Consider the following 17,443-nt stretch of genomic DNA (forward strand, 5'->3'; position numbering starts at 1 on the left):
ACACTTCACCCCATATTCTTCCCAGTGATATTATTATATGAGTATGACATAATCATAATGTATTTTATGCAAGATAAGTCATGTGAGGTGTTATTGGAAAGGTTATGGTTTGCTGAATATGATTATCCTACTTGAATGCATGTATCATGTTTGTATCTGAAGTTAGAAATATTTCTATGTATCTGTATTTGAAATGTGTTTTCACCTGGGGAATGCCCACTAGACAAGCTGTTTTCACTCTTGATATTCGGTGGGGAAGGGCCTATTCAGTGCAATGGCACATTAGGAGAACAATAGGTCTTAGGAGAAGCTTATCTCCCACCTGGGGAGCCTTCCTGAGGACGCTACAGACAGCCTCCAAGTAATGGCTGCTGTGACCCTACAGGGACATGTGACCAGGTCACCTGGTGCTGGAGTCCATCTTGGGACGTCAGTCTTTTTCCACTGACTGGCTTGGGAACCAAGCTTTGAAACGAAAGATTCCCACCATATGCAAAAGCGATATAAGGCAGGGGAGTGACATCATCAAGGTTCTTCACTGACTCCCTCACCCATGGAGACTCCGGGAAACACCTGAGGAACAAAGACTGAACTGGGGGAAGTGCTGGACCCAGGCAAAAGGGATTTTTAGCCTGTGAATGGAACACCTGGGAATTCCAAGCTGCAAGCAAGTGCAGCTGGCCCCTTAAGAATCTGCAGCCTGTTTGTATCATCTCTTAGGGTGAGAATTTGCAATTCATCTCCAAACTATTTAGTGTATTAAGGTTAGTTTATATTTTTTGTTTATTTGCTGGGAAATCTGCTTCGATCTGTTTGCCATCCCCTATAATCACTTAAAATCTTTTGCAGTTGTTAAACTTGCTTTTGCTTTATCTAAAACTTGTGTGTGGGAGTCATAACTTGGGGCAGAAAGCGGCTGCATATTCCTCTCCACATTGAGGGAGGGGGTGAATTTCATGAGCTTATGCTGTACATTTTCTTGTACAGTGCAAGACAGGATAATTTTTGCATTTATACTCCAAAGGGAGTGTGTGCCTTAGGAACTGGGAGATGCCCTAGCTGTAGCCTTCCCATGCAGGGGCTGGTCAGAGCGTCTGCATGTAATTGCAGCTGCATGTGTCCCTACCTGCATCTGTGGTGGTGAAAGTGCAGGCTGGAGACTGGAGAGGGCTTTGCAAGTTGTCCCAGCAATACGGTGTAGAAGGGAGCCCAGGCAGGTGGGTCAGGGAGGCTCAGTGGTACCCCAGTTCCAGGTGGCACCCTAAGGGGAGGAACCCGTCACAGATCCTACATGATTGATATGCACTGAGTTTAAAAGCCTGAAAGGTCAGAAAGCTCCAAAATGGACACCTGTGTAAAGAGGGAAAATAGGAACTAGAAATATCAGTCTGGTGTTTCTTGGGTGATGGACACGACCCCCAAGAGAAAGCCTCAGGAAGTTTGTGTGGAGAACCCTAGCTGACAAATTATGGCAGTTAGGCAACCTTCTCCCAGCTGCAAAGTTCTGAAAGGAAGAATCTAGGAACGTCCGTAACCCGTGATTGATCCTGAAGTTAAAATCCCACAAGAAGAGATATACGGTGTATTCCTGTTTCTCTGAAACCCTGTTATCCAAACCTCTGCATTATCTGAGTCCCTTCCTTGACCCCCAGCATGAAACACCTGTCCTCTGCAACAGGATCTCATGTATCTCATGCTCGGGCATCAGGAAGGGATTTGGACAATGTGGAGGTCCAGATAAGAGAGCAGAGATCCCCGGCCAGGAATAGGAGGAGGACGATGACCCGCTCCAGACATGTGGGAGGCCACCCTGTTACTGAACGGCTCCTGGCCTCTGGATTATCCAAACTCCCACTAAACTGAATAAAATCCATGTCCCCCCCAGGCTATTCCGATAATCGGGAGTTGACTGTATCCTGTTGCAAAGAATGAAACTACATGAGTCAGCCTGTATTTCTCTCTCACTGTAAAAAGGATGATAGCTAAAGAGAGAAGTGGTTCAACTTGATTGGCCACCTGTTGCTAAATATGAAAATTTGTTGCCTGACTTGCCCTCAAAGACGCATCCAGAGACCCTTGAAGGGAACTTGTGCCGAAATCTAGTAAGAACCGTACAGCCGCTGCCAGCACCAGCTGAAGTGTAGACGAACCCAGCAGAACTAAAGCTCCATCTAGGTGTAGAGGCTGAGTTGGAAAATCCACATCTAGGTCACAGACAGGTACCGATGGCTTGTTTTCTGCATGTAATTCCCTTCTACTCCAACACTGTATGGGCTATCCTCTGTTTAACTACTTACATGTTTAGGCTGTGAAGTCTGAGGATGGCTTAAGGGCGTAATGGGTTTATACTTTGCCAGCCAAACGCTGTCCTAAATGTCAAGAAATATTTTAAGGAGAGCGGGTTGAGAACTTTTTGTTAAACGAATTTTGACTGAAAAAGGGCATTTGGACCAAAATGAAAATGTTTGTTTTTGTCCAAAAAACTTGTTTTCCTGACAAAAATAAAACCGAATATGAAACAATTCCCATTTTTATAAAGATTATGTTCCTTTTCTCTCATAGTCGAAAAGTGTCTGTCTTTCTGTCTGTCCATCAGTCAGAGAGTGAGAGAGGTGGGGGGAGGTTAATTTTAAAAGTGGGGGAACGGAGAGAAACGGAATGATTTTGAAAGGAAATGAAAATGGTCATGTCACCATTTTTGTGCTGACGAGGTGACTGAGCCATTTGTTGAGAGAGGGCAGCACAATATTCTCCTAAGAGGATCACACGGGACCCACAGACAGTTCACAGAGAGTCTGTATCCACTGAAAGCAAAGCTATTTCCTCTAACGTAGCTTCCGTATAAAGAAGTGAAACCTTCTTGCTGGGAATGGGTTGGAAGGGATGTCACAATGCTGTTTGCACAGTGTTCTGTGACCACATATCTATTCAGGGGACACCATCACAGGGCCTAATAACATCAGCCACACTATCAGAGGCTCGTTCACCTGCACATCCACCAATGTGATTTATGCCATCATGTGCCAGCAATGCCCCTCTGCCATGTACATTGGTCAAACTGGACAGTCTCTACGTAAAAGAATAAATGGACACAAATCAGATGTCAAGAATTATAACATTCATAAACCAGTCGGAGAACACTTCAATCTCTCTGGTCACGCAATCACAGACATGAAGGTCGCTATCTTAAAACAAAAAAACTTCAAATCCAGACTCCAGCGAGAAACTGCTGAATTGGAATTCATTTGCAAATTGGATACTATTAATTTAGGCTTAAATAGAGACTGGGAGTGGCTAAGTCATTATGCAAGGTAGCCTATTTCCTCTTGTTTTTTCCTCCCCCCCCCCAGATGTTCTGGTTTAACTTGGATTTAAACTTGGAGAGTGGTCAGTTTGGACGAGCTATTACCAGCAGGAGAGTGAGTCTGTGTGTGTATGGGGGTGGGTTTTTGGAGGGGAGTGAGGGAGTGAGAGAACCTGGATTTGTGCAGGAAATGGCCTAACTTCATTATCATGCACATTGTGTAAAGAGTTGTCACTTTGGATGGGCTATCACCAGCAGGAGAGTGAATTTGTGTGAGGGGGTGGAGGGTGAGAAAACCTGGATTTGTGCTGGAAATGGCCTAACCTGACGATTACTTTAGATAAGCTATTACCAGCAGGACAGTGGGGTGGGAGGAGGTATTGTTTCATATTCTCTGTGTATATATAAAGTCTGCTGCAGTTTCCACGGTATGTATCTGATGAAGTGAGCTGTAGCTCACGAAAGCTCATGCTCAAATAAACTGGTTAGTCTCTAAGGTGCCACAAGTACTCCTTTTCTTTTTGTTCTGTTCTGTGTATCATGCGACCACTGGGAAGACCTCATCTGTAATCCGGCACCTGCCTATTCAGCTTAACAACGCGGAGGTTCAGGGGAGCCTGAAGCCCATCTGAAAGTACCTACAAGGGAAATAGAAATGAGATCTTAGAGGCCTCGTCCATCGCTTTGGTCTGATGCAGCCCATTGGCTGGAAGTTGAAGCTAGACAAATTCAGACTGGAAATAAGGTGTCAGCGTTTAACAGTGAGAGTCACTGCCCATTGGCATGGCTTACCAAGGGGCGCGGGTGATTCTCCATCACCGACCACAGTTTTTCTAACAGATCTGCTCTAATTGAACCAGGAATTAGTTCCTGGACATTCTCTGGCCCGGGTTATAAAGGAAGCTCAGGCTAGATGATCACAAGGGTCCCTTCTGGCCCAGGGATCTGTGAGCCTATGTTGCAGCAAGAGGCCTCTGTGCTGGGCCAGGTGCAGAGAGGGGATGCTGGGATGCTCAGGGGGACAGAGAGCCCATCTTGTGGGAGGAGACTCAAAGAGCCTGGCTCATTCAGCCTAATACGAGGGTGAGAGGGGCAGTAGGCATGGGGGCAGAGGGACGCCAAGAATGGGGAAGAGCCATGGAAGCAGAAGGAGAATGGGGGCTGGCCCAATCGAGGTGGGAAAGGAGAAGGTGGCTCCCAGCCCCCAGAGAAGGCAGTTTCTGGAAAAGCCTCCCTGTGGGGTTGTGGGGGTGGGGCAAGAAACCCAACTTGTCTGGAGAAGGAGGTTGAGAGGAAGCAGAAGTCACTCGGGACTGGCGTCTGCAGAGAGTTCGGTGCTGTGCTGCTATGGTCCCAGACGTGGAGATGTAGCCTGAGAAACCCCTCTTGGAGCAGTGCAGGGTCGAGCCCTTTCTAGATAAAGGCTCCGATTCTTTCTTCTCCCATGTTCACCGAGAGGCTGACTGGGGAGTGCCTGCAACAGGCTGCCATGGGGCGGCACTAAGGAGCAATCTCCGAGATTGAAACACCCCTGAATTCTGCCCCTTCAGATCCGGGAATGAGGTGTTCCTAGTTTGTGTCCACAGAGACTGGGAGCTGCAAGTTGTTATCGCCGCAGTGAGAGGTGTTCGTTGTGTGGCTGTCTGGGGAGAATGAAGGAGCACCTGGAGCCCCTGGCATGGGGGGCAGATGGAGCCCCTTGCATAGGGGGAGGGGCAAATGGGGGCACAGGGAGCGCCAGTTGTGGGGGGAAGGGAGCACACAGAGCCCTGGCTGCTCCCTGTAAGTGACTCTCTGTTACCCTGTATTTCCCCCATTATTATTTGTTTCCTTGCTGGCTGGGCACTCACCCCTTCAAGGTGTCAGCGTGTTGCCCCCACCCAGATGCTGGGACCCAGCTGAGATCGAGGGTCTGCAGTGCAGGGAGACACTCATTGCTCCCAGCGACCGACTCTCTGATCTCCAGCAGCCAGGGGCTCTGTGTGTCCCCCATTCTCCCCGTTTCTGGTTTTCCGATTTTCACTGAAACCCACCGGGCTCTGGCCATTGATGCATAGAACAGCCTCAGAGAATTTGGGCGGGATCAGAGGTGGCGTTGGGAAGGGAGTGTGTTGCAGCTGGCCGGCCAAGTGGAGAAATCCCATCACGGGAAGTGCAGCCCCTCGATTAGTTCATCTGGTTAATTTTTCAGACGTGTCCCAGGTGTGTAAGTTCCACCTTGCACTTGCTGGGGACCAGACACTTGGTGCTGGATCACCTGGTGTGGGTGGTGCTGTAAATACACCCCCTCTCCCCAGCATTTGCCCACTCAACCCAATGGCGCTAACCCTGCCAGGCTGTGAACACCACGAACCCAACGGGGCCTGAGGATGTGTCAGGCAAGATTGAAATTAGTTTCATTTGGGAATCAGATGTGGGCGAACGGAAAAGAGGGAAATGTTTCACAGGTCTAGTAAGAGCCTGAAAATTTCTCTTTCCATTGGAAAACTGCAGGAGCAAGGAGTCCTGGCTCCCATTCCCCTTTAGTCCAACCACTAGACCGCACTCTGCTTCCAGAGCCAAGGATAAAACCCAGTAGTCTTGGCTCCCAGCCCTGCCTTGGTCTAACCACTATACCCTACTCCCCTCTGTCTGTCCCTTGAAGCCAGCACCAGAGGAGATTATGCAGAGAGTCCGGGAGGACGTCCCCTGCTCCATCTGCCTGGATATCTTGGACGACCCCGTCTCCATCGAGTGCGGCCACAAAGTCTGCCGGGGCTGCCTCGCGGCTCACTGCAGCCCGGTGTCGTCCCAGACATACCGGTGCCCCGAGTGCCGCCACCCCTGCTCCAAGCACAGGATGATCCCAGACACACGCATCAAAAACCTGGTGGAGAAAATCGGAGACACACCACAGGAGGGGAGAGAGACAGAGCGGGTGAGACCAGGGGATGCTGGAAACAGGACACGGGGCCTTTCTCTGCTAGGGGGTGCTGGGTCTGATCCAGGAGGCCGGTGACCGGCTGACCCAGGGGGTGGGAATGGGACACGGGGCCTTTCCCCTCCAGGGGTAATCAGCTCTGATCTGACACCAGGGAGGGGGACAGGCTGGCTCAGGGGGATGGGAATGGGGCAGGGGGCTCTGCTCTGGGGAGCTGGGGACTGGCATGCTCAGGGGCGGGGTCTCAGCTCTGACCCTGCTCTCTCCCTGCAGCAGGGGCCAGGGGCTCAGCCAGCGCCGGGGCGCCCGGTGCAGCTGGCACGTCTGGACAAGGAAGGGGACCTGATCCTGGACGAGGAGGCCCTTAGCCGCTGCCTGGAGCAGGGTGGGGTGGGGGATGCCCCCGTCTGCCTGGTGTCCATCATCGGGGAGCAGCGCCGGGGCAAATCCTTCCTGCTGAACTGCCTGCTGTGCCTGCTCCGGAGCCCGGTGAGTGTAAACGGGAGCAGGAGTGAGCTGTGGGTGTGAGCGGCCCCATCCTGCCCCCTGCTGGAGGAATCAGAGCTGCACACGTGTCTGTGAGTGCCCCCCTCCACATGTCCAGGTAGCTGGAGCCATGACTGGACCCTAGTGTGTCTCTCTGTCTAAAAGTAGTGTGTCTGTCTGTCTGTTTGCACCCTAACGTGTCCGTCTGTCTATCAGATTCCGAGCACGCCCACCCATCACCAAGTATTCCTCACCACCCCCACCCCGCGCTCGCACAGTGAACTCCCTGTGACGGTTTGGGGTTCAACCCAGACTAGGGAGGGGTGTTGTCACCGCTGCCCTCTGCTTTCAATGCTGTGATGGCACCTGGACACCAAGAGGCAGCCGACAAGCCTGCAGGCTACACCCAGGCTCCCATTGTCCCGTTGCTTTTTGCAGAGGGACCCCAACACCCTGGCCCGAGTCACCCCGAACCCCCCTGCCAAGGTGATGAATTGCTGGGTTTCTCAGAACTGCAAGTTTCGGGTCATGGTCTCAGCCTCCCTGTCCACCCTGCCAGCAAACCCTTCAGGACTTGGCAAGCCCTCTCCCTGTCTTGGGGGAAACAAACACTGAACCCCGACTCCTGGGCTCCCCAGAGATGTCTCCCCGCAGTGCCCATCCCGCTCCTGCAACACGCCCAGAAACCATTCATTGCGTTGCTCCTGGATGGAGACAATGCGCTGCCCCTTATCGATTTAACCGAGTGTGGCAAACACGCTGATCCCAATCCCAGCCCTGGGCCGGTTAATATCCAAAGTCAGACAAGGCTGATTAAAGAAAAGGCCCCAGGGTTAGGTGACACCTCGTGTGAGGAGTAAAGCTGGAAAAGGCGACACACAAAGAGACGGGAGAATACGCTTCTCAGTCTAATGCTGAACTTCTGCAAGTCACAGTCTTGGCCGTGGCAGGTTTCTCCCCTCCAGTCATTTCCTGGAGCCTTCAGCCCCCTTGGTTGAAGGACCCACCACTCTGTGATTTCAGGAGCTCTGTTCTGGTTAGTCCCACCAGTGCAGGATAACGCCAATGTCTCTGTCCTAAATATAAAGGGAAGGGTAAACCCCTTTAAAATCCCTCCTGGCCAGAGGAAAAGCCCTTTCACCTGGAAAGGGTTAAGAAGCTAGGATAACCTCGCTGGCACCTGACCAAAATGACCAATGAGGAGACAAGATACTTTCAAAGCTGGAGGCGGGGAGAAACAAAGCCTCTCTCTCTGTGTGTGTGATGCTTTTGCTGGGGACAGAACAGGAATGGAGTCTTAGAATTTAGTAAGTAATCTAGCTAGAGATGCGTTAGATTCTGTTTTGTTTAAATGGCTGAGAAAATAAGCTGTGCTGGATGGAATGGATATTCCAGTTTTTGTGTCTTTTTGTAACTTAAGGTTTTGCCTAGAGAGATTCTCTATGTTTTGAATCTGATTACCCTGTAAGGTATTTACCATCCTGATTTTACAGAGGTGATTCTTTTTACTTTTTCTTCTATTAAAATTCTTCTTTTAAGAACCTGACTGCTTTTTCATTGTTCTTGGGATCCAAGGGTTCGGGTCTGTGTTCACCTATGTAAATTGGTGAGGATTTTTATCAAGCCTTCCCCAGGAAAGGGGGTGTAGGGTTTGGGGAGGATTTGGGGGGGAAAGACGTTTCCAAGTGGGCTCTTTCCTGGTTATATATCTGTTAGACGCTTGGTGGTGACAGCAATAAAGTCCAAGGGCAAAAGGTAAAATAGGTTGTACCTTGGGGAAGTTTTAACCTAAGCTGGTAAAAGTAAGCTTAGAGGGTTTTTATGCAGGTCCCCACATCTGTACCCTAGAGTTCAGAGTGGGGAAGGAACCTTGACAGTCTCTTTGCCCCCCTCCTATCACCCCAAAGGTTGATGTCTCTGTTTAAGGCATAATACCAGTGAGTATCCAAATTTCTCCTCTAGCGTTAATACAGACCTTGCAGAGTGATATTTATCGCCTGTGGGTCACTGACTTTCAGCGAAGGCCTCACTCGAGACACTTTTGATAACATAGGAATAGTGTAGACGAGCCGTTGAGTCAATGATTTATTTGAGGTTCAGGCCCTCTGCCGCCTCTTTATAGTCCAGGAAACTTTGAAATGTGTCCTTTGAAAATTCAAACCCAGCCTAAGCATCTCTCTCCCGCTGGGGAGTCATGGGGTTATCTCTGCCCCTCGGTGGCTTGATGTCTTTGTGTAGCTTCTATGGAAATACATTTCCAATATCCCGTGGTTTCCCTTGGAGATCCAGTCAAGCAGGTTATCACCTTCCCTGGCCCAGGGCAGCCCGGCTGATGCATGCTTTGTCATACACATTTTAAGAGCATAATTCTCGTGCACGGCCACACCCCTTTGTGCAGACCCCATGCAGACGTGACGCATGAATATTAAAGACCCACAAGGGCTGAGTTTGCCACTGAGATGCCACCTGCCACCCATTGGGTCTGGAGCCTGACACCAGGGTGTGAGGTGCAGAGAGTCCATCAGGCCTGGCAAGAGTTGGTGACACAGAGCAGTTTGACCCACCAATTGGCCTGTGTCACCCCCCATACCCACCCCCCAAGGCCTGGGGATTGGCAGGTTGGTGAGAGATGGGCCCAGTCACTCTCATCCTCCACCCTGATCTGACTGCCCCCCTCCCGGCAGGATGCGAGGGACGGGTCGTGGATGGGCCAGGAGGACGAGCTCCTGGAGGGGTTTGAGTGGCGCGCCGACATGCAGCGAGTCACGAAGGGGGTGTGGGCATGGAGTCAGCCCTTCTGGGTCCCGGCCAAGGGTGAGAAGGTAAGTGGGGGCATTGGGGGTTCACAGGGAAGGGGGAGGAGGCCATGTGGGGGCTGGGAGAAGGGAAAGGGGAACAGGGTAGAGGGCTGGGAACAGAGGGAATGAGGGAAACCGGGAGGGATGGACAGAGATGAGGGAAGGAGGCCCCAGGGGAACCCACTGGAGAGAGAACAGGTGAGAATGGAGACGAGCGAGAGGAGGGAACTAACACTGGGGCGGGTGAGAACGAGATGCCAGGTGCCCTCAGGGCGGAGCAGGGGCAGGCTCTGGGGGCGGAGGGGCCGTGGGGTGGCTGGACAAAGCCGGGAGCTGACCTGGGGCTCTCCCTCTTGGCCCCGCCAGGTGGCCGTGCTGCTGGTGGACACGGAGGGCTCCATGGACATTGAAAGGAACAAGGAGACCAGCATCAAACTCTCCGCCTTGTCCATGCTGCTCAGCTCCTACCAGGTTGGGGGGCTCAGTGGGGGGGCTGTGCTGTAGGGTGTGGGGCAGAGGCTCAGCAGGGGGCGCTCTCCCCTGGCAGTCAGGGCTGGCCCCAGTGCGGCACTAGGGGGCGCTGTGCTGCAGGGAGCGGGGCAGGGTCTCAGTAGGGGGCGCTCTCCCCGGCAGGCCGGGCCGGCCCTGATGCGCCCTGCGGCACTAGGGGGCGCTGTGCTCGGGGCGGGTGACGTGGCTGGGAATTGGCCTGGGCCGGCCGGCCCTGCTCGTTGCTGTAGCTCTGTCTGTCCCCTGGCTATTTGTAGATACTGAACATTGGCTGTCAGGTGAAGGACCCGGATCTCGAATACCTGGAGGTGAGGCCGGCAGCGAGACGCAGAACGTGGCCAGGCCAGGTTCACCCATTAGCCCCTCAGGGTTATTATCCCTCCACATAGGTCCTATGGGGAAACTGAGGCCCAGAGAGAAAAAACGACTCTCCCACGGTCACATGGGCCTCTGGAGTCAGCACTGTCACTGCACGGCCCAGCCTGGCTCTCTGCTTCCAGGTGTCCCATGTGGGCCACTGGGCCAAAGTTAGGACCCCTCCCTCCCCTCCAGCCCAGCTCCGCTGTCGGTGGGAAGCTGCTGGGGCCAGGGCCTGGGGCGGTCGCTCTGCCCCCCAGTTCCACTTTGCTCTTCTCACCAGGCTCTTACCCAGCCCCAGCCCCGCCGTATGGAGCCCCTGGCAGTCGTGCTCTTAGCGACGTCACTGCCGCCTGTGACATATGGCGTGTCCTGCCCCTGCACCGCGCCCCGGGGAGATTCTCTGTGCGGGACACGGGTTGGATCTGGCAAGCCCTGGAACAAGACTGGCTCCTCCCTGGGGCATAGGGCATGGAAAAGTGGGGTGTGCCCAATGGCTATCCCCCCCAGCACCAGACCCCTGTACCCCACGGCCTCCCCTGACCCCATTGGCTGGGAACATCCCGCTTCTCTCTGTCCCATGGAAAATGTCTCCGTCCATCTCCAGCTTTGTTTGGCACTTGTCAGGCCTCACTGCGAAGGGAGCAGGTCAGACTGGGGGTGTGGGCGACCAGGCCCCTTTGTGCTTCACAGGAAGGATCCCCCCTGCCCAGTGTAAACAGCTCCCAGCCCCCAGTCTCACCCGCCCCCACACTCTGTTCTCTTCACTCCGCAGATGTTTGTGCAGGTGGCTGAAGTGGTGGGAGAGGCCTATGGACTGGACCCCATTCAGGTGAGACGGCTTCCCCCCCCCATCACCCACCCTGCCCCATGTATCCCCACATTGCACCCCTCCCCCACTCCACAGCATGCTCCTGCCCCATGCACCCCCTACCCCACTCCCGAGGGGTTGAGGTTACCCCAGCAGACACTGTCCTTCTCCACGTCCCAGCCTTCACCCCACCCTCAGTGACTCCCACTCCCCTCCTGTCTCCCCTGCAGCATCTAGACCTGCTGGTGAGGGATTGGAGCAGCTCCTAGGTCCTCGGAGCCCAGGGTGGGGAGCAGCATCTCAGACACGTCAGACAGGTGAGTGTGGGGTTTGGGGTGGGGGTGGGGAATGGGAGATGGAGCCTTTCCCACCTGGTGTGGGTCGGCTCTGAGTGTGTCTCCAGTCATCAGTTATTGTTGCTCGCTGCATTTCACTGCTGTAAGCTCTGTACATCGATATAACGATCCCCCCGGCTCCGGCAGATGCTGGCGGCGACGTCCCCTTGCAAACACCCCAAGGCCCTGGAAATGCTGAAGAGAAACAGCACCCGCTGTTACCTGATGCCCTTCCCTGGCAAGCGGATCGTGACTGGGATGGAGGGAACCCTGAGAGGTAACGGAGCCGGGAGAGTGGCTCTGAGCCCCTGCCACGTGCAGAGCAACCCAGCTGGGTCACCGCACACGGCAGCGTGTGGAAGGTAGAGAAGGGGGATTAAATCCACCTTTGTCCATCTCTCTCCCCTTCGCAGGCATGGATGAGGATTTCCGGGAGCGGCTCAGGGACTACATCACCGCCGTGGTGGGCTCGGCCAGTCGACATGTCCGGAGGGACCGGCACGGGGAGCTGCTCACCGGGACACAGCTCGCTGCCAAGATAAAGGTGGGGACCGGCCAGCTGTGCTGCAGGGATCGGGATGGGGTGCTCTCCGCTGGCACTCAGTGATGACCCCAGTGCCCGTGTGGCATCACTGTGCAGCTGTTCCCCTGCTTCCCTGCCCCAGAGGTGGCTGCATCTCACAGCTGGGCAAGCCCTCCACAGGGCTTTGAAAGGCTGGGAACATGGGGAGTCTGTGATGTGATGATTTCTTTTTGTTCCTTTGCAGAATTTATCTGGTATGATGAAGAAGCATTGCTTCGGCTTCTCCTCTCCCTGTCAGGTACCGTCTCTCTCTCTCTCTGACCCGATCGTGGGGTGTCTCCCCTCATCCGTCCATGCCAGGCCTGGGACAATATTGGGAACTGAGTCCATTCTGCCGGAGGTGACTGGGAAATCTGGGTCTGGGTGAAATCTCAGGTTCTTGGACTCCGGGGTAGAAGAATTTGACTAGCGTGGGGGACGACTGGCACTGAAGTGTTCGCCAGCCTACGGACACATCTCCAATCCATGAGACCCACGTCACCAAATCCTGTTTTTCCCCAGGAGATGCCTGTCAGCATTTAAACAAGAGGAGTTTGTTAGAGCTGGTCCAAAGACGGGGGTGCTTTTCCTGAAGAAAACTTGGAGTTTCCAGCAAAACCCCCAAATATTTCTTGTGTGGAAAGGCCATTGCCGCAGCTCCTGGGAACTGTAGTTCTTGTGTCTCACGTTCTCCATTCTCCTCTATGGGTTGAGCACCCTGATTAGACTACACCTCCCATGATGCACTGCAGGCACCATGCACCACCACCCCTCACCAAGGGATAAGACCCTGGTGCTGCATCATGGGGGATGTGTCTTGGGCAACCCATCCATCCTCCCCAATCTCCTCTATGGGTTGGTGTAATGGCGTGGCACGCACCTCTCACGAGCGCCCCTTCTGGTCGGGTGTGTCTGCACTTCTTTAACCAGCCCCATCCCCAGGATCAGGCCACACCCCAGGGCTTCCTCCCTGGAAACGATAGTTTTGACCTCTCTAGGTCTGTTCTGACCCCAGCTCTCCAGCCAGACAGCTCAGATCCCTTTCTGTGAGTTTAATCACTGTCCAAGTGTAGGCCACTTCCCCAGGGGCTTATAGGGGGGATCCGGGCCCACCCACTACTCTAGATCCCAGCCCCAGGGACCCTAACAATAGCAACCGTGCACCACTGTATCCCTTTAGCAAAAATGCCTTGACTTCCCTGGGCCCCTTCCCATGGCCCCAGCCTTCACCGACACCTTATCCTTAGCTGAGGGCCTTTCTAAATTCAGGCCCAGCAGCCAGCCAGGAGCTCTTCCTCACTCCCCTGGTCCCTCCTAGCACTGAGCTCTCCATTATGGTGCAGTTCCCTTTGACCAGCCAGGAGCCCGCATCTGCACTCCACTGGCTCCTGCAAGGAACTGCCTATCTCTGCCTCTGCTGCTCCTTTTTACAGGGCTCTCCTGGGCCCCTATTGGCTGCTCCCTGCAGCCTCTCTGATTGGCCACTTCCCCTGCAGCCATTCAAGCCTGCTTGGAGGGCCTCTTCACTGCTCCTTTCCTGGGACGAGTGTGGCAGGACCCTGAGGCCTCCAGCTGCGGGTCTCTGGGCCTAGTCCAGCCCATCACACTTGGGCTTCCGGCTTTGACTGCATCTGCCATGAGCCCAGCCAACAGAGAAGAATGGGACGTTGGGGCAACCAAACTACATCTCCCATCATGCACCACGGTGTCCTCTCTTGCTAAGGGGTGGCAGTGCATCATGGCTGCAGGGCAGCATGGGAGGTGTAGTCTGAGTGCTTGGTGTATAGAGGAGAGTCAGGCATCTGAACAACATTTCCCATGATGCACCAGCATCTCCTCTCTTGCGGTGTGTCTCATGGCCCCAGGGAACCATGGGAGGCACATGCAGTGGCAGGGGGCAGGATAAGGTGGATCCAGGGGCTCTATCCACTGGCACGCTCTGCAGAGCGGGGCGTAGCCACAGCAGAGCACGGATCTTTCCACGCAGTGTCACGGGGCCTCTGGGGAGCTGGGAATCGGGCCGGCTGAGCAGAACTTCTGCCCTGGCTCCTTCGGTCTGATGTGCCAGCCGGGCAGCGTTTCAGCACAGCCCTCACCAAGCCCTTCACGTCCGAGTCACGCCGCCTTCCCCCGCAGCCGGGCAGGAGGCTGCGTAGACAGACCCTGTGATGTGGACTGTAAAGTTCTCTTGGTCAGATCGGCTGGGACGGGTGCTACCCAGGGAATCTTCTAGAGGAGAATTGGGGTGGGGGGTCTTCTCTGCATGGGGGGGAATAGACCAGCCTAGCTATTCAGGAATAACTCCTCCGCAATAGCCACTCCAGCCCAGAGCAGAGGCGGTTCCAGAGTCATTGATCCTCCACCACAAGATTTAACCCGGCCAGAACACCGAGAGCTGAGAGTCACACCCAAACCACCTGCCTCCTGGCGATCGATAAAAGCCCCCAAACACCACCAGACCCGTGAGAGCCGGCGTCACGGATGTGCTCTCGGGGGTTTGCAAAGTCTGCGAGCGCATCGGTGATGCCGGCTGGGACAGGGGTTTGCAAAGTCCCCGGCTAGAGGAAAGTGGCGTCAGTGCAAAGTGCCGGTCGGGGCGGGGAAGGGAGCCGAGGCGGGGTGGCCGGGAAGGTCAGACGGCCCACCGGCGCTGCCCGAAGCTCCAAGCACTTGCCGCACGGGCTAGCGGAGTTGCTCTGTTATGTGAGGCTGCAGCCTCTTGGTCAGGGGCAACCAAACCACATCCGGCCCGCGGGACCGTCCTGCCTGGCCCCTGAGCTCCCGGCCGGGGAGGCTCCCCCCCGGCTCCTCCCCTGCTGTCCCCCTGCCCCGCAGCCTCAGTGCACCACGCTGCCAGCGCTCTGGCCTGAGCGGTGCGGTAAGGGGGCGGGGCTGCGTGTCTAGCTCTGGCGGGCCCCCCAGCTGCCAGACCCGCTGCTCTGAGAGGCATGGTAAGTGGGGTGGGGGGGTTGGATAAGAGGCAGGGAGTCCTGGGGGAGCAGTCAGGGGAAAGGGAGCGGGGGGCGGTTGGATGGGGCGGAGGTTCTGGGGAGGGGGGGCGGTCAGGGGAGAGGGAACGGGGGGTTTGGATAGGGCGTGGGAATCCCGGGGGTCTGTCAGGGAGGCAGGGGTGTGGATAGGGGTCGGGGCAGTCAGGGGACAGGGAGCAGGAGGCAGTGGGTAGGGGGTGAGGTCCTGGGGGGGCAGTTAGGATGGGGGGTCTAGGGGGCAGTCAGGGGACAAGGAGCAGGGGGGGTTGGATGGGTTTGGGGTTCTGAGGGGGGCGGGAAGTGGGTGGGGGCAGATAGGGGCCAGGGCCAGGCTGCTTGGGGAGGCCCAGCCTTCCCTACCCCGCCCTCCATACAATTTTGCAACCCTGATGTGGCCTTCGGGCCAAAAAGTTTGCCCGCCCCTGCACAGGGTGGAGTTGGGGCCCCGCGACCTGCGGCTCACCCCCAGCCGTGTTCTTCCTGCGCAGATGGCCATCACCTTCCACAACGAGAGAGCCATGGACAGAGCCCGCCGAGACCACGCTGACTTTCTGAGAGAGAAGGTGCGTTTGGCGGGGTGTGTCCCCAGCTAGGGGAACCCCAGAGAACCATCCAAGCCAGCCCCACGGGCTCTGGACTTCGGGCCAGGAGACGGGAGTTCGCATCTCCAGCTCCCAGGGTGGTTGCAGAGATGGGAGACCCCAACCCTCGCCCAAGGGGGGGCCCGATTTCAGTCAGGGGGGTCTGAGCAGCGCCTGGCATGATGACAGCTGGATCTCCATCAGGAGGCGTGAGCCGCACCCAGGATAATGGAGGCCGGACCGTGCAGTGCCGGGCACAATGGGAGCCCTGATCTCACTTGGTGAGGGTCTGGGCAGTCCCTGGAGTGACGTGAGCCCCAGCCTCCGGCCAGGTCTGTGCCATACCGGGCGTGAGGGGGGCCCCCATCTCGGTCAGGGGGGTGGGGTCAGTCCAGCAATTGCCCCTTCTAACGCTCTTGGCCGTCTCCTCTCCCGGCGGGCGCAGGACGGCGACTCCCGGACCCTGATCGCCTGCCTGAAGGTGCGGCCGAGCAAGATGGCGGAGCTGTTCGCGGAGCGGCGTTGGCAGTTGCTCTGGCGGTGCCGGACGGACATGCGGGAGCCGGCGCCGGAGAAAGCGGCCCAGCTGACGGAGCTGGAGGAGGAGCTGACAGGGGAGGCCGAGACCTTCCTGCAGAGCTACGGGAAGCGCTTCAAGGAATTCGTCATCGCGGCGGGCGTGGGCGCGGGGACGCTGGTGCTGGCCCCGGTGGGCGGCGCTGCCGGTGCCGGGATCGCTGCGGCCGCTGCTCTCGGCATGGCTGAGGCAGCAGCCCTTGGCGCTGGCGTGGGTGCCGTGGCCGGGATCTGCGTGGGCGGGGGCGTGGGCGGCAGTATCTCTCGGAGGGATACGATGAGGGCCGAGGCCACCGCCGGCCAAAGGGAGCAAGGGGATGGCACCGAGGAGCAGTCCGATGAGGCTCCCCTGATCTGATCGGTTCCCCCCCCCCCCCAGTCTGGGGTGACGACGGAGGTGACAGGGCGGCGGCGTGGCCCAGACACGTCACCCACACACCCCGGCCGAGCAGGGGGGTCGCCGCCCACAGATTCTAAGAAGGGACATTGGTCCAACCCGCTCTTGAAAACCTCCAACCACTGTGTGGCACCCAGGCCCATCGGCACCCGCTGGCAGAGGGTTCAGTGCTCAGCGTCAGCAGCTTCTAACAGGTCTGTCAAACTCGCTGCATCTAACACACCGCTATATATAGGGGTATATAGCCATAAATGGTCACGGTATAGAGCCATACGTAGTGTTTTGTAATGTATCAAATGGAAGCCGGGAGCACGCTGGGCATTAATGTCTGTGTGTAATGTGTAACTGTCAGGCAGGGAGGATTTATGCATATATGGACATGTGGAAAACTTCTTTTCAAGTCTGAATAAAGGCAGGATCGACAGACAAGTTTCTGCCAGACAATGGACGTACATTCACCCGTCCACCTCAGATGACGTCAATTAAGCCTTGTAAGCCAGCCCCGTGGATGCCTCACTGACATACGAATGATGCATCCGATGAAGTGAGCTGTAGCTCACGAAAGCTTATGCTCAAATAAATTGGTTAGTCTCTAAGGTGCCACAAGTCCTCCTGTTCTTTTTGCGAATACAGACTAACACGGCTGTTACTCTGACACCTGACACACAAAGATAACACAAAGATGTGGGGTCACCACACTGGAGAATAAACCATGGCGGGTGGAAACATCCTCCTGACTTTGGGGCCAAACAGACTTTGGGGGGGCTGGATAGAAGGAGAAGGTAAAAGGACGCCCCTGTATCCTTCACCGCCGAA

At 55.7% G+C, this 17,443-nt stretch overlaps 2 protein-coding genes across 2 annotated transcripts in view; both read left to right on the forward strand.

Annotated features, from left to right (window-relative positions):
- The window catches only part of LOC144265861 (prostasin-like), a 363,252-nt gene that overhangs the window by 83,303 nt on the left and 262,506 nt on the right, over positions 1–17,443 (forward strand).
- On the forward strand, positions 5,967–16,588 carry LOC144266306 (RING finger protein 112-like). The gene is given in 12 exon segments (XM_077819751.1): positions 5,967–6,221; positions 6,498–6,713; positions 9,395–9,532; positions 9,875–9,979; positions 10,276–10,326; positions 11,151–11,207; positions 11,417–11,503; positions 11,669–11,798; positions 11,935–12,065; positions 12,289–12,342; positions 15,562–15,636; positions 16,100–16,588. Coding segments are annotated over 12 exon segments (1,788 nt in total).

This window comes from Eretmochelys imbricata, chromosome 6 (assembly GCF_965152235.1).
Source record: "Eretmochelys imbricata isolate rEreImb1 chromosome 6, rEreImb1.hap1, whole genome shotgun sequence".
NCBI lineage: Eukaryota > Metazoa > Chordata > Testudines > Cheloniidae > Eretmochelys > Eretmochelys imbricata.